The sequence below is a fragment of the Chelonia mydas genome, chromosome 7 (assembly GCF_015237465.2).
Source record: "Chelonia mydas isolate rCheMyd1 chromosome 7, rCheMyd1.pri.v2, whole genome shotgun sequence".
Taxonomy (NCBI): domain Eukaryota; kingdom Metazoa; phylum Chordata; order Testudines; family Cheloniidae; genus Chelonia; species Chelonia mydas.
Genome location: NC_057853.1, coordinates 115779058 through 115803773, shown reverse-complemented (window position 1 = coordinate 115803773; position 24716 = coordinate 115779058). Strand labels below are relative to the sequence as shown.

The window sequence follows — 24716 nt, the reverse complement described above, 5'->3', positions numbered from 1 at the left end:
CTTACTACAGTTTTACACAGTAACAGTCCAAAACACAATACAACAGTGTAGCTGCTCCATTAGAGGGTGTCACAGTAGAATATTTTATTACTATTTAGTACTTTCAGAGGAGCAGAAAGGACGGATCAGCCTCCTTTCTGTGTCCTGGGAATGTGAAAGTTAAAAAAAGGAAAGAAAAAACAAATGGTAAAAAGCACAGATATTTAAAATTCTTTCAGTTTTAATAATCTAATGTGTTATTAAATGGAAAGGACATTAAAAATATATACAATTTATATTCCAATGGTGTCTTTTAAAATTCATCCTCTGAAGAATCATTTCTTACCCAGAACGCTAAGCAAGTTAAAAAAAAATTTGTCTTGAGACAGTTCCCTCCCTGACAGTTTCTGGGCTAATCCTGCCCTCATAAATCCGGCAGAACACCACTGACTTTAGCTGTGTAATTGAGAGCAGAATTTGACCCAGTGGGATTTTTCAGAAGTTAATTTACTATGTCATAAAAACAAAAAATAAATAATCCTGCAAATGGCGCAAATCTATTATTCACATTGCAGCAAAGTTGACATTTTCAGGAGAACCATCATGGAATTAAAAATGAGAACATTCAGGACATTCGGGTGTTTTTTCTGAGCTACACAACTGCCTGAGGCAATTGAAAGCTGCAGGGAAAAAGCCACAGGGAAAGACCTGCAGAGGTGGGGAAGCAGAAAGATTAAATAGCAGGAAGCAGGGGAGTGGAGAAAAGACCAGCAGAGGTATCAGCAGACCTGAAAAAACTTCTATCTAACAAGGAAAGCTCGAGAAAGGAATTTGGAGTTGTAAGCACATGGAATATTGGCCACAAGAACAAAGAAAGGTGGCTGAAGGGTCAACGCAATGGAGGAGGAGCAGGTACAGAGATAAACTGGAGAAGAGAGTATCTTTTTACTGACTACCTTCGAAGGCTGCACATCCCATGGGAATCCTCCCTCCCGCAAGTAAGCTCCTTCCACAGCCTGTTAATACCACCCTTTCAGCTAACTGGAGGAGCTGTTGCTCTGCCTTGAACTGAGGGCGCTGCTCTTAGACCCTACCCGTGAGAGACTGAACAGAGAAGAAAAGTAAGATCTCTACTGTAGCATGTTGTCGTCAGAATGGCAGGCCAACCCAGAGCATGACGGAGCTGGTAACGACAGTACTGTCTGGAAACTAAGGTACTTACGGCCATCCACTGTCTTTGCCTCGAGGTGTACAAGGTCTGGCTCTTTACTGGAACCCATCACAGACCTGCAAAGGACAGACTGAAGTTAAAGCATTAAAATGAACAAAGCACAGGCAGAGACTGTCCACGACATTTATTCCACAGTAGAAGACCTCATTTAAGTGGAGTTAAATTTGTATCAGTAACGAAAAGCTAAAGAACTTTGAAAGACCATACTAGTGTTCCCTAAAATAACAAACCTTGGAAATTCTAGCCATGCTGACCTTTGATAAAACCAGGGTTCACATCCTTCCAACAGCCTTAACTCTGCCCAACACTTCATCCCCACCACCTTCAGAGTGGGGAATGTTGGTGTGTTCTTTGCTTTGATTGGTGGTGGATATTTTAGTGTATAGAAAATGGTGTGTCCTTTGCTTTGATATCTGTGGTGCGTTTCAGTGCGTGGCGTGCTGATGTGCCTTGTGTTCTAATTGGTGGCATATGCCTTGGTGTTCGGTGCTAAAATCAAGCTTCTATTATGAGTTGTGTTAAAACAGTTGTGTTATGAGATTGGTAAAACAATCAATTTGTAAGCACCTGGAGGGTACTGGTGTTATAAGGAATAGCCAGCATGGATTTGTCAAGAACAAATCAAGTCAAACCACTGTAATTTTCTTCTTTGGCAGGGTTATTTGCCTATGGAATAGGGGGGAAGCAGTAGATATGGTATATCTTGATTGTAGTAAGGCTTTTGACACAGTCCCACATGACATTCTCATAAGCAAACTCAGGAAATGTGGTCAAGATGAAATTATTATAAGGTGGATGTGCAACTGGCTGTAAGACTGTATTCAGAGAGCAGTTACCAATAGTTTGTTGTCCAACTTGGACAGCATATCTTGGCAGGTCCTGCAGGCATCATTCCTGGGTCTGCTACTATTCAATATTTTCATTTATGATTTGGATAAGGGAGTGGAGAGTATGCTTACAGAATCTGAAGATGACACCATACTGGAACACCATTGGTCTGAATTCAGCAATATGAAATGCAATAAAGACCAGTGCAAAGTACTTCACTTAGGAAGGAAAATCAAATGCACACCTACAGAACAGGGAATAACTGGCTAGGTGGTAGGGATGCTGAAAAGGATCTCGTGGCTATAGTTGATCACAAATTGAATATGACTCAACAATGTGATTCAGCTGAAAAAAAAGATTAATATTCTGGGGTGTGCTAACAGGAGTGTCATAGATAAGACATATGAGATAAGTGTCCCGCTCTCCTCAGCAGTGGTGAGCACAGCTGGAGCACTGTGTCCAACTCCAGGTGCCACACTTTAGGGAAGCTTTGGACAAATTGGAGAGTCCAGAGAAAAGCAACAAAAACAATAAAAAAAATTGAAAATCTGACTTATGAGGAAAGGTTAAAATAACTGGACCTGTTTAGTTTTGAGAAAAGACGACTGAGAGGAGACCCGATAATAGACTTCAGATATATTAAGGTCTATTACAAAGAGGGTGGTGATCAATTGTTCTCCATGTCCACGGAAGGAAGAACAAGAAGCAATAGGCTTAATTTGCAACAAGGGGGATTTAGGTTAGATAGTAGGAAAAACTTTCTAACTATAAGGTTAGTTAATATCTGGAACAGGCTTCCAAGGGAAGTTGTGGAATCGCCATCACTGGAGATTTTTAAAAAGAGGTTGGACCTGTTAGGGATAGTCTAGGTATGGGCTGGATTTGATGACTCGAGGTCCCTTCCAGCCCTAGATTTCTATGATTCTGTGTAGAATCCTAGTCATTCCTCTATATCAGACTTTGCATGCACATTAGTTTAATTCACACCCGTAATGACCAATATTCTCTCATTAATTAACAAACATAAAAAGAAAATTCCCTGTCCTGTCAGACATTTCATTGGCTCAAATCTAATTAAAACTGTGTTAAATTAATAAACCAGATGGCAGTCTGGCTAAGAAAATCCTTGTTTGTTCACTGGATAAGAAATATCAGTGTAAGGCACTCCATACTGCACGTAAGGGATTATGAAGTACACCTTTGGTAAAAAGTCCCATTTAATTGTTAACATCTATCTGGAGAATGTCACTGAACAGGCCAAAGGGCCATTAGTTTGATGTCCTCTCTGAATTATAGTACTGCTAACTCAGCATCAATTCTGAGGGCACAGTCCTGTTATTGGTTTTGAACCTGTCACCTCTTTCCCGGAGGCAAGAATGAGAGCAGATGGGCCATCCTCATGTGTCTCCATTAAGGATTTGCCTGCCTCAATATGAACCATTTTCTTAACAGTAGCCTGAACTATGGGTTAATACTAGATTAAAGCAAGAACATTCATTTCCAGTGATGGACAAGTCAGATGCTATTCTGTCCAATGCCTCATTATTTGCAGGCAATCAAAACTGAAGTTGTAATTCAACTCCCACTTATACTGCAATCCGAGTCCGATCCAGCCCTTAATCAACACTAGTATTAACTAAGTAACTAGCAATAACCATTTTAAAGATGTTATGAAAAATGGGACTATTTATTTTATCATAGAATATCAGGGTTGGAAGGGACCTCAGGAGGTCATCTAGTCCAACCCCCTGCTCAAAGCAGGACCAATCCCCTCCTGATTGTCTCTAGATGGATTATCTCTAGCTTCACTTGAATAATCCTATTGCAATTCATCAGCTAAACAAGCTTCTTTTTCTTTGCTGGACAGTGTGAAACATTTCCAGAGAGGCTCAAAACCTGTTTCCTGTCTCAGAGCTAGTTTGCTTGTCCTGCACCAGCACATTTGGTCTCTATTTTTCAGCAACGGTCAAGCTACACGGGTAGTAGCAATGGGTAAGTGCAAGTGTAGAAAGGGGTATGTAATGAGCCGGGTTAAATTTTTCAGGTAAATAGTTTCTTCACCAAAAAACAGTTTTGGATGGATAAAAACTATTTGTGAATTCAGTGAATAGTTTCAGCCAAAAAAACTCATGTTTTTTAATAAGATTAAATATTTGTTTCAATATTTTAGAAACAAAATGTTTCAACATCTCTTGTTCTGAAATTAATAAATTTTGTTTCAAAATTTAGCTAGATCTTATTCTCTAAAAAGATAAAAACCACCCCAAGCCAAAATGATATAAACGCTTGACCCAAAACAGGATCATTTCAAGATTTTGTGAATACTTATAATTTTAAATATTTTGTTTCACTTTAAAATTTTACGTTTGATTTAAAAAAAAAAAATCAAACACATTAAAAAAAAGGTCATCATCAAAACAAAGTGTTTTGCCTAAAGAAAATGTTTCATTCAAGCCAAAATGAACATTTTTTCAATTTTTTGATTCACCACAAAATTTGAAAATATTCATTTGTGGTCCGACAGGAAGCAAATTCCCCCTTCCACCTCCAAATTTTCAAAATTGCCAAATGTATGAAAACAATTCCAATATTTACTCAGTTCTACTTGCAGCAGCATCATTTATTAACCATTTATAAAGGTACTTCGAACAAAGTGCGACCCAAATTAATAAAGAATGATTAATTATTATAATGGTAGAAAGGGATTGCCAATCCTTACTGGAAATCTGTTGAATTATATGGATCAGAGCAGCAGAATATATGTTGGACTGCCTTTAAACCAAACTAATTTTGAGAGAGACAAAGTGGGGAATATGGACCAACTTCTGTTGGCGAGAGAAACAAGCTTTTGTGTTTACAAAGAACTCGTCTTCAGAGAGTCTACAGACTCAGTGGGCTACAGAAGCACTTTTCACTTGTGAAAGATCTTACGCTAGGATTTATTTACATCTTGTCCCCACATAATAATTTGGTTACACGTCTCTTTCCTAGAGCTATTAATAATGAAACTTTTAAAAGAAATTTTAGGATGAGATATTTTGCTCAAAGAATAATGACCCCGGGCCTCCAACACCCATTTTTAATAAATTCTTTATCTGGATTACCCATATTACGGAAAAAAATGCAGCCATTTTTAATGGCACTTTCTTCCAGTTACCATCCTTCAGAAAAAAGGGATTTAGAGCTTATTTTGCCAAGTATAAATCAGTTAACCTCTGCCTCCCATCTCCAACTACCTTGCAACTTTAGGATGTTGTCAGTGGGAATTCAGTTCAACAGGAACAAGATTTGGCTCTTAGTGACAAAGGATATGAAAACCAGAGTCCATTCACTAAACAGACCAAAAATTTACTGTGGGATATCATTCCTTTGCTGTTATTTATTACACCGACTTCAAGTGTATATGGAAGTGGATGGTTTCATCATAATGTCGCTATGTAAATCCATGGCACAATCACACTCTGAATACTGTGTAAAGTTCTTATTGCCCCATCTCAAAAATTATGGATTAGAATTGAGAAAAGTACAGAGAAGGGCAACAAAAGTAATCAGGGGTATGGAACAGCTTTTATATGAGGACAGAGAAGAAAGAATGGGACTATTCGGTTTAGAAAAGATAGGACTAAGGAGTGATATGATAGAAGGCTATAAAATCTGAATGGTGTGGAGAAAGTGAATAAGGAAGTGTTATTTACCCCTCCACATAACACAGAAACCAGGGATCAACCGATGTAATAAATAGGCAGCTGCTTTAAAACAAACAAAAGGAAGTACTTTTTCACACAACACACAGTCAACCTGTGGAACTCATTGCCAGGGGATGTTGTGAAAGCCAAAAGTATAACTGGGTTCAAAAAAGAATTAAATAAATTCATGGAGGATAGGTCCATCAATGGCTATTAGACAAGATGTTCAGGGATGCAACCCCATGCTCTGAGTGATCCTAAACCTCCAATTGCCAGATGTTAGCACTAGACAACAGGGGATGGATCACTTGATAATTGCCCTATTCATTCTCTCTGAAGCATCTGAACAAAGATAGTGTGACTGGACAACAATCAAAGGATGGATAGGATAATCATTTTTATTTATTATCTAACTAAGCCAAGATTTGCACCTAAGTCTTAAATGTCTTAAGATCAGTGCATCAATACGCTGCTCCACCAAACCCCTAAAATTTAAAGGCCATCTTCCATGATAACTGACACACTGTGCAACTTCACAGGTGCGACTCAGGACAGAATTTGACTCATTATTTGTCCCAAATATAGACAGAGCAGAGCTATGTAGGCATAGATTGGAATTGCCTTTATAAAATTCTTTGCCACATGAGGCATTAATTATATCTACTGACCAGGGGATCTGAAAACAAGGGGCTTATTATCATGCAGTTTATAAACTGAGAGCCATGAAGCTAGAGAGGAATGGCTGAGCTCCATAGCGGTGCCCAGCCTGTTGCCACCTTTGTCCCTATGGAGTGGGAATGTAGGAAACTGTTCTCTAAAATAAATGTCAGTCAAATACTTGTAACTCCCCACGATCAGCTGTGTTAGGCAGCTATGGCTGCCACCAATCTATTTTGCCCACTAGGCTTGTGTTGCCTTATCTTCCAGTTTCCCTCCATTCCCTCTGTTCTCAAAGCCTGAGTGCTGATCCTTCCATCAGCCTTGTATTGCCTGCAGCGGACTTACTCTCTGCCTTGGCTTATCATTTTAACTTTGTGATGAAAACCCACCCTGCTGATTGTGATCCATCCTTTTAATCACAGGCCTTCTTGAATACACAACCCCCCCCCCTGGACTTTAATCTCCCTGGGGAAAGGACTGTAGCATACTTACCAAACTGCACCCATTATATTTTTCCAAAGAGTTTTTTTATGTTAACTGGTATAAATGTCTTGATGCATTTTAAAGCAAAAGCACAAAATAAAAATTACAAACTTTGGGGGTAAGCTAAAGTGGAAATGCTAATGGGACCACAGTCTAATGTTCCCTGCTGCCTTTATAGAAAATGGTTGTGTTATGAAATATGTAAGACCACGAACCTTCCGTTACAAAGGAAGGCTTCCTAAAATATTCATCAACTCCAAGCCTGCTGTGTAGTCGTCTGGGCTTGACAGCTTCAAAAACCTATACTGAGAGCCGTGGAATTACAGTACAGCAATGGCTTTGACTGCAGACTATGTGTGTTGGAAGTAGGATCGGAAACTGACTAAAAACTATCCCCTTTTCAGAAAGAGACAATGGCAAACAAAAGAGTTGGGCACTATACACTGAATAGCAAAGGGTATCTCACCAAGTGTTTCTGCAGTCCCTGCCCCGCCTGTGCCATCACTCTGACTGCTGGGTTTCTAAAAACCTGTCTCCCCGTGCACTTCCAGGAAATCCAGTAAAGACCATGTCACGCAGGGTCTTTCACTCATGTGAAAAAGCCTAAAATTCATGGGTGCTGGGAGTAAATGAGATGAGTGACTGAGTCAGGCTTCTCAGCTGCAAAGAGACCCCGTCACTAGGGTTAATACAAAACCTCCACACTTGGTATTTTGTAATTTCTAACACGTTGTTTGTAAGCAAAGGTAATTATGAGCTGCAAGTGCCAATCAATAATTCCAAACACGGGCAGCTGGGCTAACATTTTCAAATGTACATATGGATCAAGGCCAATATTTCCAAAGGAAGTTTCTGGTCTTGGATGCCTTCATGATAAGTTTCCCAGTTTAAGACACCTTGGATCTCATTTTCAGAGACAACTGGAGTTTTCAGTGGGCAGCACTTTCTGGAAGTCAAGCTCCTTTCAGGACCCCCAAGGCGGGCATCAAGAAATTGAGACGCATCAAAAAAGTCAGAGACTGCTTATGAAAATGTTGCCCTTAATGCTGAAGCTGAAGCAACCAAGTTTGAAAATGTCACCATTTATGCTTTCCACTGAGCATGCCCAGAAGGCTGTGGGCTCCAAGATGCGTGTATGTTGGTTAACACCCAGTTCCCCCCCGCCATGCTAAATCCCAAATAAATCAGAGACGAACTATCAGATAATGCATAAAACTGAAGTTCTGACCATGTTTGGTCATTAATATCTTGGGAACCAGTTAATACCTTGGGAACTGGGTGTTTTCTCAGGGATGCCATGCACAGCAGGAAACAAGATTTCGGGTGACCGAGAGGTAAGTCCGGATCAGGACTTCGATCCCAACAGGCTCTACCTTGACTCTGTCACAAACCCCCTCCTGCCCTGCCTCTTCATATGACCTGCCTCCCAAATGCCAGTTCTCAAGGCTCCCTTTAGGCTCAGAACCAACAGTAGGGGCTGCATTGAGAACTGGGCACTGTGGCAGGGACTATGCAGTACAGAGCCAACAACATATTGGTCAGGGAGATGTGGCTGGAAACAAAGAGAAAAGGACGGAGAACACGAGTCTTTCTGTCCACTTGGAAAATACATGTTCTGGTGCTTGTGTGTGGCACAAGGGGTTTAGATGGGAGGAAAAGGCAGAATTCTTACAGGGCGGATAAGAGATAGGAAGAGAAGAACTGGAAAGTGGAAACTAGTTTCCTTTCATTAAATTTTTAAAAAGAAATGCTTCTTTTTTCTTCTTCATTAAACCAACTTTGTAACCAGTTGAAAGACAGGAATACTTTCCCCCCCAAAATCATTTACATTTTAATTAAAAAAAAACCCTAAACTTGAAATTTTGCAAATGGCACCAACTCTACCCAGTAGATGCATAATTCCCTATATTTGCACCAAAACATAGGCAGTTACATATTCATTTTGCAAGAAAGTTATTATTAAGTATTACTTATGTGTTACAGTAGTCCCTAGAAGCCCTCACCAAGATCAAGGCTCCTTGGTACTAGACACGATCTACCTAATAAGAGACAGTCACAGCTTTGGAAAGCTTACAATCTCAATAGACAAGCGAGACAAAGGAAGTATTGTTATCCTCATTTTACAGGTGGGGAATTGAGGCACAGATGGTGAAATCCTTGCCCTACTGAAACCAATGGGAATTTTGCCATTGACTTTAGTGAGACCAAGATTTCATCTAGAGAGATTAAGTGACTTGCCCAAGGCCTGACCATGTCAGAGTCAAGAATTGAGCCCAGCTTTCCTGAATCCAGCACTTTAAGCCCAAGATCGTCCTCTCTTTAAAAATGCTCAGGCAACAAAGGCCTGATTAAAGTCCATTGCAGTCAATGGGTAAAAATGATGGACCATTTGAAATTAATGGGAGTTTTGCCATTTCAGGCCAAGATTTCAGACACTGAGAAGACTCATATGGACTCCAATGGGCTTTGGATCAGGCCCCATGTGGGTATAGAGCTACAGTTAGCAGTAAAAATGCAGATGAGGATGCAAATGGACAGCTTGGAAAATCCAGTTCCAAATTTGATGCTTGAAAACGACATCTGCATACCTGCCCCTGTCCCCCTTTCCAGTCATGAGACTCCAGCAGCTGTCAGTATGTATCCCTTGGCTGGCTCTGTGCTTAGTAATATTTATTTTGAGATGGCTCAGTGCAACATTCCTTCAGTTCCTCATTTTCCATTTCTAATGCTTCTCCATTTCCTCATTCATTGCATTACCCAGAAAGGCTAATGAGCCGTAACAGACAGGTGGAAAAGCATGCTTGTTTTTTGAGATCCTTACGCTGAAATCGTCCTATGAGCATAAATATTCTAACAAGCCTTATCCTGTCACAACACAGTCATAAAGTTGCTCTGTTCAGCACATGATAATGGCTTTGTAATTCAATTATTGGGAGTATTTGTCTATGGGGATTTATCTTCTTTTAGCCTCAGCACTTGTGTGAATCCCTTATCATAAATCTCACAAACGCTAAGCCAGCTCCCCCACTCCTCCGGGGCATGTCTTGTCACTTCTCGTTAAAAATGTTGACAGCTTCTTCCAAATTACTCAATGGCAGGAGCTTGTTTTATTTTTAAAGGCCAGAAGCACAACAAACAAGAGATGACGAAGGTAGATCCCTAGACACTACCATTCCCCCCACCCCCACACTGACAATCTTGCAGTGCCTTAAATCCTATCTCTGAATAAGAATTGTAATGCTTTGCACTTATTACAGGCCTTTTTGTCCCAGGTTGTCAAAGCATCTTGCAAACAACAGTTAAGTAAGTTTCCCCAACACTTTATTGAGGTATCTGGGTATTATTGCACAGTGCCTGTTTTACAAATTGGTAAAGTGAGGTGGAGAAAGCGGTTAAGGGCCAAATTATGCTCTCAACTGTACAGTTGTAAATCCAGAGTGACTCCACTGATTACACAAGAGTAAATGGCTCCAATTGACTTGGCCAAGGTCACACCGTTATTATGTGGCAAAGCCAAAAACAGAATCCAAGAATCCTGGCAGCTAGTCCTCAAGCCACTAAAACAAACCCCTGTGCAAGGATGGTGGGCACCATTACAAATAATGCTGTTGAGTGCAACTTGGTGAAGATACAGAAAGTGGTCATTAACAATAAAATACATGGGCCAGATTCTCTGCTATGATCACTTCCCGCCAGCCAGTGCTTTCTACCCCAACAATCTCAGCTGGTCTGGGTTCCTCTAACTTTACACTCTCACCACATGCTGCCTGGGAACAGTACTGAAGTGCCATGAAACATTTCCAAATATAGGTATATATTTCGAACGATAAAAAAATGCCCTTTTTATAGCCTAGTATAAGCATTCTTTTGTTTGGTTTTTGTTTGGGCAGGAATGGTGTCCCTAGCCTCTGTTTGCCAGAAGCTGGGAATGGGTGACAGGGGATGGATCACTTGATGATTACCGGTTCTGTTCATTCCCTCTGGGTCACCTGGCACTGGCCACTGTCGGAAGACAGGATACTGGGCTAGATGCACCTTTGGTCTGACCCAGTAGGGCCATTCTTATGTTCTTATGCTTCTCTTCTTTTTCTATTTTTTCCTCTCAATCAAATTCTCTTTTGTGTCAAATATAATGTGTACACAGAGGTATGTAAAATAACTGAGAAAATCCCTTGAGCTCTCTTGGCCTAAACTCTGCCTTTCATTTTTGCACTCCCAACCATTCAGCTAGATCTGCTTTTTCACAATTACACACACATGACTCAGATCACTTCAGTGAAGGCATTAATTGGCACTGATGTAAATGAGATCAGACTCAGATAGCTTTATGCAGACACTGGCTAGGGACTCAGGATATCTAGGTTCAATTCCCAGCTCTGACCTAAGCACCTTGGACAAGACCAAAAAAAGGCCATATTTTTAGTGGGCAGCATGGGCCAGAGGAACCAGACCCCAGGATTTGTCCCATTGTTTCTCAGATCAGACAATATAATATGATCAGTTATTCCCACAGCTTTCAATGCACACACCTGGCAGGGCTGTATTCTGCTCTATGTGCGTGCTGGACAGAGTCCACAGAAGGCATTTACAGGAAGAATGCAAAGGAAACCATGCTTACTCAGTGAGCTACACATTAAATATACAACAGAGAGTAAGAATAAAACTTTCCTGGCATGTATCCAGACAGTTAAGTTCACACCAAGTTAGCTGTGTAGCTAACTGCCTCATTTAATGAAATGCAGCTATGGAGGGTTACCCCATGCATGTGTGTGAAGGCAAACTAGCTTCTTACTCAAATACCTGTAGAAGATACGCATGTTCTTGGGCCCTGGCTAGCAACACAGGGCTCTTCTGCTGAATCACCCCTAACATCAAGCTCTTGTATCCTATGTAAAGATGTATGCATATTTCTGTTGATGAGTGGATCCTATTAGCTCCAGTCCAGGATATAGGCGTGAGTTGGAATGAATAGGATTCTGCCCTCATCTAGACAGTATCACTGCCAGCCTTCCCTCGAGATGAATCAGCTGGCATGGGTAGAGTACCCTCCACACCAGGTACCAGGATTACCCACAAATAGTGTATGTCTCTCCTCCCCCATCCCTCACCCTCACCACTCCTAACATGGAGGGTCCGACTCCAAGAAGGGTCAGTTACAAGAATAAGAAGAGCACGTGCAATGACCCAGCTCAGGATATCATTGCAATTATTATTATTTCAGGGCCAACCCAGTCAAGAGCTGGGCTCCTGAAGTTCCCTGCCCACGTTAGAATACAGCAAAAGTAGGGGTAACGCTAGGTGACAGATGCTCTGAAGCATCTTGACTTGGCTCCTGCCAAAGACAGGCTTCCTGCATACACAGCTATCAGGGATTCAGTGGGTTCCAGTGATTAGTGCACTGGACCCAGTCAGGAGACCTGGGTTCAAGTCCTCTGTCTGCCAGACCTGCTATGTGCCTTTGAACACCTCATCTGTGAAGTGGAAATAGAAACAAACAAACACTTTACAAAACACTTTGAGCACCACAGTTGAAAAGTGCTCTATGGGCCTGTTTTAACGACACTGAAGTCAAACGAAAGCCTCCCATTGATTTCAGGGGGCTCTGCACATGCCCTCTAAGAGCTAAGTATTATTATGGCAAATCCGATGGGCCCAGTGGGAAAAGGAACAGGCTCTGTGTATCTTTGAGCTCCCTCATCTGCCCCCTTCAGAATGGCATGCGTGTCCTCACAAAACACAAGAGGGATAAAGTCCTAAATCACAGGATTGAGCTTAGAGGCTCCAGCACCCCAGTTCCAGATGGATGGCGAGGACTCAGGGTGTACCAGAGGTCTTCGAACTGTTATCAAAGATTTTCACTGAACATACTGAAATACGTTTGGGATCTTAATTCAGAGAAGAATGCCAACATGGTCATATGCTCCCCTGGTTACATCAGGAGGCAGAGATGTTATACAGACAACGCTGGCTTGCAAACAAAAGATGCCAGAAGCCTGGAATGTTGCCTGTGTGCATTTAAGTAGGATGCACCCTGGCAGAAGTAACTTTTAAGGGAATGTTGAACCTTGTTTTCAGGTGCCCTCAGCACAGTGGTACCTGGGGGCCCTGCTTGTCCACCTCCAGGTGCTATTTGCCATATACTTCTATTGCCCTGGAGATTGGGCCTGCCCAAAACTATCAGCAATGGAATAACAGCTCCTGCCCTGGGGCTCTGACCTTTCAAATGATGTTTTTCCAAATCCAAAATCCACTTGGAAACGAACACACGTCGGTCGCTTTAGAAAACCACTAGCCGTTACCCACCAGCCAATGATTTCATTCAGTGCCCCATGAGCCTTCATCTGCCATGTGCATGTTTGCTTTTATGTCTAAGTTATTAAATGTGTCTCTTTTTAATTAAATTTTCTGTGCAGCTCAGCTCATCCGCTGTGGCTTTTGAGTCACATCAAGCAGATGATTTTCTGGACACACTGTTGTGCTGCACTTTGATTGGCATCCTCTCCGTCAGCCTCCAGCAGTCGCCCCACAGTGACTGAAAGGTTTTGTTTGGCGATGCCCAGCAGCTCTTGGAAATAACCCAGACACGACGCTATTCAAACCGGCTCAGCCCACCTGATTTCACCCAGCCAAAAAGCTGACAAGAGCCACTGGAATGGTTTGCCAGATGAGCTCCGACCGCTTGGGTACAATGGAATTTTTAAAAGCTGTTAGCAGGCTTTTGATGCTGCTTTTCAGCTCCTCTAGAGGCTTCTTTAGTGAACAGAATCCTGGCTTTTAAAATAAATTTGCAGTTTCTTTCACTCTGGAATAACTCACGCAAGAAATTTACTTTTAAAGATGATCTCCATTTACTTTTGCCCAGAAGAGGTAAGCTTTCCATCATCCCAAACACAAACACACGCCATCCTCCATCCACCCACCCACCCACTCACCTCTCCGTCTGTCTCTCGCCCCCTGTCCCTATTCATACATACATATAAACACAACTCTCTCACCTTCTGTCTGTCCACTTGTCTCTCTTTCTCATCTGGGTAAAGTTTCAGCTATATGCAGCAGTCAAATTGGAGTCAAACCAATGTCCATTTCCAAACTAATTGATACATAGGATTCTCTTCCAGATGACAGCAAGTTCATAATATTATGGCCATACTATTCCCTTGCTGCAAGAAGCAGGACCATATCAATCCATCATCACCTGCTTTGGCTTCTAATCCATCTCCGAATCCAGTTTAAAAATGTCCTTTTATTGTCAAAACTCTCCACGGACTCCCCACCTTCCCCCACCTATGTCCACTTGTTTTTCTGTTGGCTTCTTCTCCTCTTGCAGTCTCCTCCTCCTCCACTCAGCCCCTCACAGAGGCTCTCCTTATTAAGGGGCGGGAGGTTCTATCACTCTGGTGCTGTTATGAAACTAGATATGATAGATATGAAACTATCTGCCACCCCTGCACCATCCAATTTAATGAGTCACTTTCTCAGTTATAGAACCTGGACTTGTGATTACTTCCCTTTTCCCCTCACTCATGACTGACTCTTTCTGTGAAACATTTGATGACAATATGTATTAACTAGAGATGAGCTCGAGCTGTAATTGAAAAAAATGGATCTGGATTTCAAACACCCCAGAATTCAAGTAAACTCTGGATCTACTTTAAAGATAGGGAGTATTTGTGAAATTTCAGACATGGATCTGGGGTCAGATTTGGAACCCCTCCTCCGAAGTCTCAGGGTGTCTTCATGTAGCTCCATCTCATAGTGCTAAGGATGTTGTATAAAAATAAACTGGACTGTATTGTAGGACAACATTAGAAGACGTGTGTAAATGACCAAAAAGGGGACATCCATTCTGCTTGGAGAGACGACAGTCATGTCCATCCAGAAGATTAATTGTTTGAACTGTATTTTCTCTCTAATTAAGTCTAAACTCCTTGAGGCAGTGACTGTTTCCTTCTCTGTGTTGCACCATGACATGGTTTCATGCCTTCTTTCCCCTTGATACCATGTCAGTAAATATTACAGCTCTCTCCAGAAACTGCCATTGCAGCATTGCTCTGATGAAAGTGGACAATAAACATACAATTGACCGCATTCTCTTTGGGGCGGGAACTGTCTTTTCTTTTGTTTCTACAGCAACCAGTACAATAGACTCCTGGTCCATGACTGGTGCTAGATAATACAAATAAGAAACATGAATAACATTGATAAAGCTAATGGTTGTATCTGGGCACAAATAATTGGCAAATTGAATTCTTCCCCCCCTCTGTGTACTAATTGCTTACAGCCTTTTGATTTGTCCAATTTAGTAAGTCATTCAAAAATATTCAGAGTTGGATTATGATTCAACCTAACTGAAAAATTTAAATAAAAAAAAATCACATTTTCATAATTTTTTTTACCTTTCTAATCATCTCTAATTATGCTACTTCAACACACTGACTTCAGTGGAACTATTTGAGGTGCAAGGTATTACTTTATGTAAATAAGGATATCAGAATGTATCTTTCAATGAGCAATTTTAGGCTGACAGTTTGTTATTTGGATAGGTCGTCACCTGTTTGCTAGTATGGGTGGAGTGTAATTGGCTGTCAGAGTAACAAGGTATTGTTGTTGCTCCCCGATTGGATGACTAAAACGTTTATAAACAGGAGGAGGGACACTAAAGTGATTTCAAGATGGCTGCTCCAGATACTTTACACCAATCTCATTCACATTTGTATTTGTGAAACTTTCACTTTCTGCGAACATTCTTACCAAAAAACCACACTTCTGTGAATGTGTGCAGAACATGGCTACAAACAGTCACAAATGTCATCAAAAAGAATTCAGGCGGGTTATTCAAACTAATGTTCCCAAACATTTTAATGAAGCATTTGCCCAGCTGTACTAACCATGGTTTCACGCCTTCTTTCCCCTTGATACCACGTCAGTAAATATTGCACCTCTCTCCAGAAAACTGCCAATGCAGCATTGCTCTGATGAACTGGTACTGCCCCGATGGCTTTTCAGCAAATTATTGAAAACGGAAATACTTCATCAAAAAACTGCAACAGTTTGATACAAAATGGCGCTGGGATGCCTCCTGGTAGTTGTAGTTGGGTGCCTTATGCTCCCATTCTATGGGCTGGGCTCTCCAATGCACTACTTTCTCCCCTCTTGTTGAGGGACTGCATCAGGCTGTGGTGATCATGGGAGATGTCGGTTCTTAGCATATCACCACACTTAGAGCACATCAAACGTCTTAATTAAATTTTCCTCAAAACGCCCTTATGAGAGAGAGAAGTGTCAACCTCATCCCTCTTTTTTCCAGATGAGAAAGCCCCAGGCCTCTGTTTGTTGTAGAGGTTTGAGTTCATCTGAGCACCCCTCACCTGATATCTCCCACCCTGAGGTAACATCATAATCCGTTCCACAGCAACCAGTCTGGATGTCAGAGAATGACTTTTAGCTGCAGGTGAAGGAGTAAACAGGGGCAACGATAAGCCCTGAAGAATCAAAGATTCTGTTTTTATGGTAATGACTCCCTTCTAATGAAAGAGAGAACACAGGAATACAGAGTTCATATGATCTACAAGCAGCTGAATTCTCTCTAAGTGGAACGTTTTCTCAAAGTTTTGGAGAAGGTGTCAGCAGATTACTTTAATGTTGTTTTTCTGTGGTTTAAATTCCTCTGGGGACTTTCACGTAGCAGCCAAAAATAAGAAAAAGAAAATTGTCTTGGAAACGTATACAAAAAAGGCAGTGGGAAAGATGAAATGGTTTCTCTGGTAACATTTACAGTCAGATCTTTTTCTACAGGAACATTAGCAGCCCTTGGTGAATTCATTCATAAGATTTTTTATGTGAGGACTATTTATGTGAGGGCCATAGCAGGGTCAAATGGCAATTAAAATATAATAGTGAGCAATTAGGAATTTAAGCTTTGATCTGATTAGCAATAGAGTGTGTTTTAAAAGCCTATAAAGCCTCCTGAAAGTTTCTTTCCTGTCAAATAAAACATAAATGCATGATGTATATAACTGCAACCTTGAGAGGGCCCAAGGCCCAGGGTTAAACTCAATGCTTTGCCTCGCAGCCCATCCTGGTGGCTTTAAGCCACTTTTGTGGCCTCCTGATCCTGGACCATTCCAAAGGCTGGAGAGATCCTGGAGTAATTTACTAGCCCCAGGGACCAATCTGAATTACACCATCTCCCCAGGATGCTCCACAATCTCTGTAGCACTGTATGATGTGGCTCCACCCTTGACTTGTTCCTCCCACTCCCAGCCCAGTCCCTGGCTCACCTCCTACACCTGGGCTGCAATGGGATCCTCAGAACATAGGCTTACCACGGTCTTCTGTGGTTCCTGCTCAAGGGGAATCCTCCTTCAGCCTGAACCAGCGCTTTTAAGGCTGCCTTGCATCGCTCGAGCCCTCTTGCCCAGTGTAAAGGGGCCAGAGTAGGGTGAGGATCTCACCCAATATTTTCTCTGTTGAAGGACTGTAACTCTGAAATGTTATCTCTCAAAGCACACTTCTGCTCTGAAGAGTAACTGTAAAAGTAGCATCATGGGTTTTGAGCTGATCCTGTCCCAGTGATTTCTAGATCACATCTGCTCAGTTTAAAATGATTAAAAAATAAAGATAGGTTCTCACTAGCTGTCACCACCATAAACACAATCTGGGATCTGAGAGTCAAGATGGGTTCTTTCTGGCTTGCACATCACCATCAACAATAAAGGTTCTGCAGAACAGGTTCTGCTCTGGGTTATGCATGTGCAAAACCCCATGGGCTTGACTCTCTGTTGCCTTGCTCCTCATGGAGTCATTTACACTAAAATGATTCAGCAGAGTTTTGCACTGGTGGAAATTATTGAATTGGAAAGCTGGCCAATGGAGAATCCGGTTCACTATTGTCATATACTGTCATCAATAATCCCAGTTTTTTCTAGTGGGGATGCAGAACTCTGAGGGTAGAATTTGGCCATTCAATGGAAATTAGTGAGCAATTCTGGTTAGAATGCGTGAGCCAGAGTAAAATCCAACTCCCCTTTCTATAACTGTGTTAGTTTCTCGGAAAGCAGAATCACAGTTTAGCATGCATCAATGACCAAAATATATAAAAGACATCCCATTCTAGATGAAGCTAACAGCTTTTGGTTTCTTGTTTAGTTTGTGTTTGTGGGAAGATTGGTAGGTGATTGGAGCCGTTTTTAATCTTATTTGTTATTCTTTGATTTGCAGTTCTTTTGAAATTCCTAGTTTTACTTCTCTTTTTTGCTAGACCCTCAGAGGACTTCAAGGTTTTATCTCTGTGGAAAGGAACATTAATCATTATCATCATTATTCTCATTGCTGGTGTCCATCAGCTCAATATACGATAAATCTCTCTTATGCCTAATGACAGGCAGACTTCAAAACGCTTGGATTTTAGTATGGATAATAAGCATTTAAGAGTGTGGATGCTCATTCAAGCAATATAGCTGGACAGCTCAAAAAACAAGGTTCTCAGCTCTTTCTGCTTTTATCAGGCCAGAAATACCATGGGAAATGTGGGGAAAGAGGTTCTTATGATATCGTGGAAGCTTCTGGTCCTGTCTGGAAGCCAGAAGGGCAGAGATGAGTGAACATTTTTTTTAAAAAATGGGGAAAAAATTTCCAGATGGCAAAAGTTTCAGCAAAGACCAGGTTAAAGGGAAAGGGGAAGCTTTGGAATAGAGACAGGTTCAAACCAAAATCTTGGATCTAAACTTTGGGGAGGTGTTAAAAATTCAAATATGGAGCTGGATCTAAATTTGGACTATGTCCTTTACTTCTATTGTGGTTCGAACCAAAACAGTGGACCCAAACACCCTTGAAGCATTCAAAATCTATGGTTTTTGGCCTGGGATCATCTCTAATTTGGGGTCAAAGAGGGGTCCTATTTTTGCTGAATGAATTCAGTTACTATACTATTTATTAATGTATCTATCTGTAACAGGGTTCATGACCCACCCCTCTTCCTAGGGCCTGCTTGTCCTCCCCAATAAGGCTCAAAAAGGCTTCAGGGTTGTGCAACACCCGTGTCTTTATTAACTTAACTTCATCCCACCACAAGTGCCCATCTATGTACAAGCTTTACAGGATTAGTCACCTCCTTTACAGGCAGAGTCAGCCTTCCACTAGGAGACTTCCAGTTCACTGACTCACTGACTGATTGCTCCCTGGATGCTGCCCCAGCCTTCTGGCTCCCTCCCAGCCTTCGTAGCCCTTGGCTTGTCAGGCCAGCAGGTGTTGCCAATCCTTAGGCAGGCATCAAGCTTTTTCCATCAGCCCTAATCTGCTTCCCCTGATTGCAGCTGACTGGGCAGGGGCTAATTAGGTGCTTTTGCACTGGCACCCTGCTACACTATCACACAAAGAATGTCCTTCTAAGGGCCAGATTCAAAAGTGATATGTAAGGTGATGTAAACCAGACCCCGGAGTTTCTGCTCTCAGTTAAACTACTACCTCCATCTGAAACTGATGGAAGTGACTCCAGTTGCATAGGAGTGTAACTGAGAACAGGGTCCAGCCTCCATACAATAATTTAGACCTACCTCTGAATTTGTCCTTTAGTACCATCTGTGCTGGAAAACAGACCAGTGCAACTTATTGTGCTCAGTCCAATGTGCTCATGCTTTCCTTTTCACGCAGGTTTATGTTACACTAATTGCTTGTTGCCGGAAGGTGAGGAGATATTTAGTGATAAGCACTTTAGTGTCAGTGCAATTCCAGTGCATTATTTCAGGTATGCACTGTAGAGACAACTGTCTGCTGTCCACTGAACAAAACAATGGGAGCTGAACAATCTCAAATGTTAAGGAAGTTTGGACCCAGATCCAGATATGACCCTTGAGGGTGGCTGCAGTCTCTATAACAAGCTGATTCTAAAGCCTCAGTTGAAACATCGATTAAAGACATTCAATACATGAAGATTGTGAGATGAACAGATACCATGGCAACGGGGACCATATTAGTACCAAAGAGAGGTAAAACCTGTTAAATTAGGGTAGGGGTGGCCAACCTGAGCCTGAAGGAGCCAGAATTTACTAATGAACATTGCCAAAGAGCCACAGTAATACGTCAGCAGACCCCATCAGCTCCCGCTCCCAGCGCCTCCCGCCCACCAGCAGCCCTGCCAATCAGCGCCTCCCCCTCTCTCCATCCCTGCATCTCCCAATCAGCTGTTTCGGGGCATGCAGGGGGATCTGGGGGAGGGGGGAGGAGGGAGAGGAGCGAGGGCATGGCAGGCTCAGGGGAGGGGGCGGGAAGGGGTGGAGTGGGGGCAGGGCCTGCGGCAGAGCCAGGGGTTGAGCAGTGAGCACCCCCCGGCACGTTGGAAAGTTGGCACCTGTAACTCCAGCCCCGGAGTCGGTGCCTAGACAGTGAGCCGCATATTAATTTCTGAAGAGCTGTCTGTGGCTCGGGAGCCACGGGTTGGCCACCCCTGAATTAGGGGATGGGTGGACCCAATTCTGAATTCAAACCCTATGGCACAGGCTCCTGCCTACTTCACAGTTTTGCAGTCGAGTAGTATTCCCAGAAGTGGTGAAACATTTATGCAGTAGGGCTGATCCCACATGTATACATCTATCTTTGGCCTTGAAATTGGACTAGAAATCTTGGAACATTTGCCACCTGTTTAGTAGACCATGGCAACAATGCACAATGATTTAAGAGTGGAAGTGAAGAAAAATATTGTCTGTCATACTGTAACGATGTCCGACATCATGGTTGCTACTGGGGTTTGAACCAGCGATAACCTGAGCTAAAAGCATGAGCCTACACAGCTTGAGCTAAAGGACTATGGGTGAAAGCCTGGCTCTGCTTAAGCCAGTGGCTAAACTACCATGGACTTCAGTGTTCCCAGGATTTTCGGGAGCTGAAGTAGATTCATATTCTCCGTGGCCTGGGTGCCAAGGGGAACATATACATGAGTGACAGCTGCCCTGCACATGTCAGTCCTGCTCATGTAACAGCACTGCAGAAAGCAATGGTCAGCGCTAAGAAGATGAAGGCTACTTCTCAAAGGGTTATGATTTGTGCTAGTGTGGCGGCTAGGAGCCCTAATCATGCACCGGGACACCTTTGTGCAAGGCGCTGTACAAGCCCAGAACAAGACGACAGTCTCCGCCCCGATGGGAAAAAATTAACCTCAACACTAAAATGGAAGAGCAAAAGGTCTGAGTGATGACAACGTTTGTCTCCTTCAGCAACGCCTCGTCAGCCCCAGAGCCTGCATTCGAAAGCACCACCGCCTCCACATACACATGGTGGAGCTGTGTTTGTGAAATCAAAAAATGTGCTTTGTTACTTACCAGTAGAACCTGTTTGGTGCGACACCCTCCTGGAGAAGCTGCCATCTTCTGCCAAACTCAACCGAACTGTATAACTGGAGACAAAACAGAGTACAATCACTGTATCTTCCTGACCTCTTTTTTTTTAATCTGCAAAAATCACATTAAAGTATGAGAATAAACACAGCCAACAAGGAACAGAACTGCGACCTATACCACTTTGCAAGTGTTCTCTGGCATCCCTTGCTCCCGAGGCAGGGCCTCCAAAGTGAAAGGGCTGATCTGTGGACAGCCAGGAGACTCTGACTATAATGGAAAGGAAGAGCACGCCCTATGCAACAGAGTGTGACATTCCCCAGACCCTTTCATGGTTTTGGAAAGGCTATGGGAAGTGAGGGGTTCTGTGGCACTGGGCGGGGGGTGGGAAGTGGAGGGGCTACACCCAGAATTATGCATTTATTCCTCTTGTGTGCTACAGATCCGAGCTCTCCAGTGGCGCGCTCCACCAGAGAGCACAGCTAGGGGCTGTAAGGGTTATGGGAAATGGCAGAGGTGGTTCCCAGGAGATCTGTAAACTGTGTGCCTGCACTTGTCACAAACTACTCATTAATGGGGTACAGCCTGTCATGGCCACTACTACAGCCCATGGGTTGCAGCTCAACTGCACAAGTGCCCTGCCTCCTGGATGGGGAGGAGAAATTGACTCAAGTTTGTCCACTGTGCAAATCCTATTTTACTTGCTCTTTGCACAGGGAAACTGGGAGCCATCTTCCTATAGACCTGTCCCATATTTTATGATACTTTAATTACTCTCACCTATCTTACATCATGCTCTTGGGGATTTCACGCACAGGTCATTCTCTGCATGCACTGTTGCCCACTACTGAATAGAATCAGCGGGTAGCCGTGTTAGTCTGTAGCCACAAAAACGACAAGGAGTCTGGTGGCACCTTAAAGACTACCAGATTTATTTGGGCAGAAGCTTTCGTGGGTAAAACACCACTTTTTCAGATGCAAGAATAGAGTATCTCTGAAATGCTGGAACTAAAACATGCCTGTGTACCATTTGCAATTCTCTCGCACTTTGGTACCTGACTGAAAGGAAGCAGAAATAACCCTTGGTATCACTGACAGCCCCTGGAGATTCAACCACGGTTCCAATGGCAGAGGCCAGTGGTATTCAGAGGGGAAAAAATACTTGCCCGGACTGTTGCAAATGATGCATATGAGCAGTTAGCTGCTAAACATAGTGACTGTGTCTGCATGCAGCTGCAAACAGTTACCTACAGTTGACTGAGACATGTAACTCAGAGTCTAGCTCTTTTAGGTGATACCAGATAATAAAGCTTTGGGGGCAGTTGCATTTTTTACTTTCATCCTAAATTTATGCTTGCAAAGGCTGCTGAATTTACAGCCATACACAATGGAGAAATGAAAGTTACTTACCTGTAAGCGAGGTTCTTCGAGAGGGACTCTGCATATTCCCACTCTTGGGAGAGTTTAGAATGTAGTATGCATATTAAGTTGGCTGGTGGGTAAGGAGCACTAGCTAAACAAGGACTGTAGCATCGATCTACCAATCTGTGCATTTTACCTAGTTGCAATATCTAACAAATAATGGCTTGGAAACATGCATATTGAATGCCACGTGACTGCTCTAAAAATTTCTATTATTAGAACCCGTTTCAAACATGCCACCAAGGCTGCAATCTCTCTAGTGGAGTCTACAGTCAGATTAGGGCCCCCCGGGGGGGGAGGGGGGAATAGGAGGGAGGGATTGTGAAGCATGCTTGTAAATTTCTAGTATACACTCTCTGACCCATCTTGATAATGTATGTGTGGAAATAGGATTTCCTTTACAGTTACCAGCATATGAAACAAACAATTTAAGTGAAAATCTAAAGTCTTTCGTCCTATCCAAATAGAAGAATAAAACTCTTTTTGTATCCAAATAATATAGCTTTGATTCTCCTCTTATTCGAATGAGGTTGGGGCGGGGGGGGGGAGAGAGGGAGGCAACACTGGCAATGTGATGGACTGATTGATAAGGAAATTTGAGATGACTTTTGGTATGAATCTAGGATGTGGATGAAGAACTACTTTGTCCTTATAAAAGGTTGTAAATGAAGGGTCAGCCATTAAGGCATGAAGTTCACTAATCCTCCTAGCTGATGTTATTGCTATAATAAAGACAGTCTTAATTGATAAATGAAATAAGGAACACGAAGATAAGGGCTCAAATGGTGGAGACATAAGCTGTGACAGCACTAAAGTGCCATGGTGCCACAGGTGGGGTACAAACTTAGTAACTCTTTAAAAACTTAATAACCTCATGCAAGAATACCAATTTACCATCTATTGGTATATGAGAAGCTGCCAAAGCAACAGATAAACCTTTATCCTTTAAATATAACAAATACTCTAATATAGATTGAATAGGGCATGACACAGGATCGATCTTCTATCAGATATCCACAGTGAAAACCATTTCCATTTTAATTCATAACATTTTCTAGTAGATTTTCTTCTGGCATTAAGAAGAACATGTTGAATATCCATAGAGAAAGACCTCTCCAACTCTGTTAGAGACTGATTGCTTATGCTCTCAGATGAAATGATAATGGATCAGGATGGCAAACTGTCCCTTATTGTTGTTTCAGAACGTCTGGAAAAATCTCTAGTTTCTTTTGGAAAGAAGAAGCAAACCTGTGAACTACGGCTATCAGTATCATTTTGGCCGAGACCTGTCCTATTTTTCTCACAGTCTTCAACACCAGAGGAAATGGTGAGAATGCATACATTAGTTCTGCATCCCACCCAAGGAGGAACGCACCTGCCAGAGAGTGACATGGTTCACTCACCCCTGTGGCGCCTTCTGGTGGCTGTTTCATGAATTAGCTCTGCCAGCTGGTGGGCCCTCTTCTGGTGCCATCTCACTGCCATCACTTCAGTTCCCAGACCCACGTCGCTTCCAGGAATGCAGTATCCCCTTCATGATACAGCCCTCCGGCTATGCCGCACTCTGTGCTCCCCCTTTCCAGGGGACAGTATTGCAGGACCTCAGTCCAGCCACTTCCTCAGTGGTGAGTGGGGGCAGGGGGAACCCAGGCCCGCCCAATACTCTGGCTCCTGGCCCAGGGACCCTGTAGATGACCACCACTTGCTGCATCCCCTCTGACTCCTCAGTTCATTTCCCTGGGGCACTTCCCCGTGGCCTCCAGCACCTTCTTCACCCTGACCTCAGGGCTTCAGCCTGCCAGTCTTAGCTAAGCCTGCCAGTCTTAGCATCTAGCCAGGAGTCCTCTCGAGCTTCCCCAGTCCCTGCTAGCACTTCTTCCTCCTCCTAGGAGTCTGATTTTCCCTCCTCAAGCTGCAGGCAGCTACTGAACTTGCTCTGCCCTGCAGCTCTTCTTATATGGGTCTGCCTGGCCCTGATTGGCTGCTCCTCTCAGAACTTCTCTGATTGGCTACCTCCTGTGCAGCCTCTCTAGGACTCTATTAACCCCTTAGAGCCCAGTGTGGGACCGTCAGCCCATCACACAAAGATTGAGTATC

At 42.8% G+C, this 24716-nt stretch overlaps 1 protein-coding gene across 2 annotated transcripts in view; it reads right to left on the bottom strand.

Moving 5' to 3' along the window:
* SORCS1 (sortilin related VPS10 domain containing receptor 1) overlaps nucleotides 1-24716 on the bottom strand; it is a 392569-nt gene that overhangs the window by 101227 nt on the left and 266626 nt on the right. For both annotated transcript variants that reach the window (XM_037905184.2, XM_043551774.1), the window contains exons 5-6: nucleotides 21183-21256; nucleotides 1202-1266 (exon numbers count right to left, since the gene is read on the bottom strand). In XM_037905184.2, the coding sequence (XP_037761112.2) occupies nucleotides 1202-1266; nucleotides 21183-21256 (139 nt within the window). The remainder of the gene's footprint in view (nucleotides 1-1201; nucleotides 1267-21182; nucleotides 21257-24716) is intronic.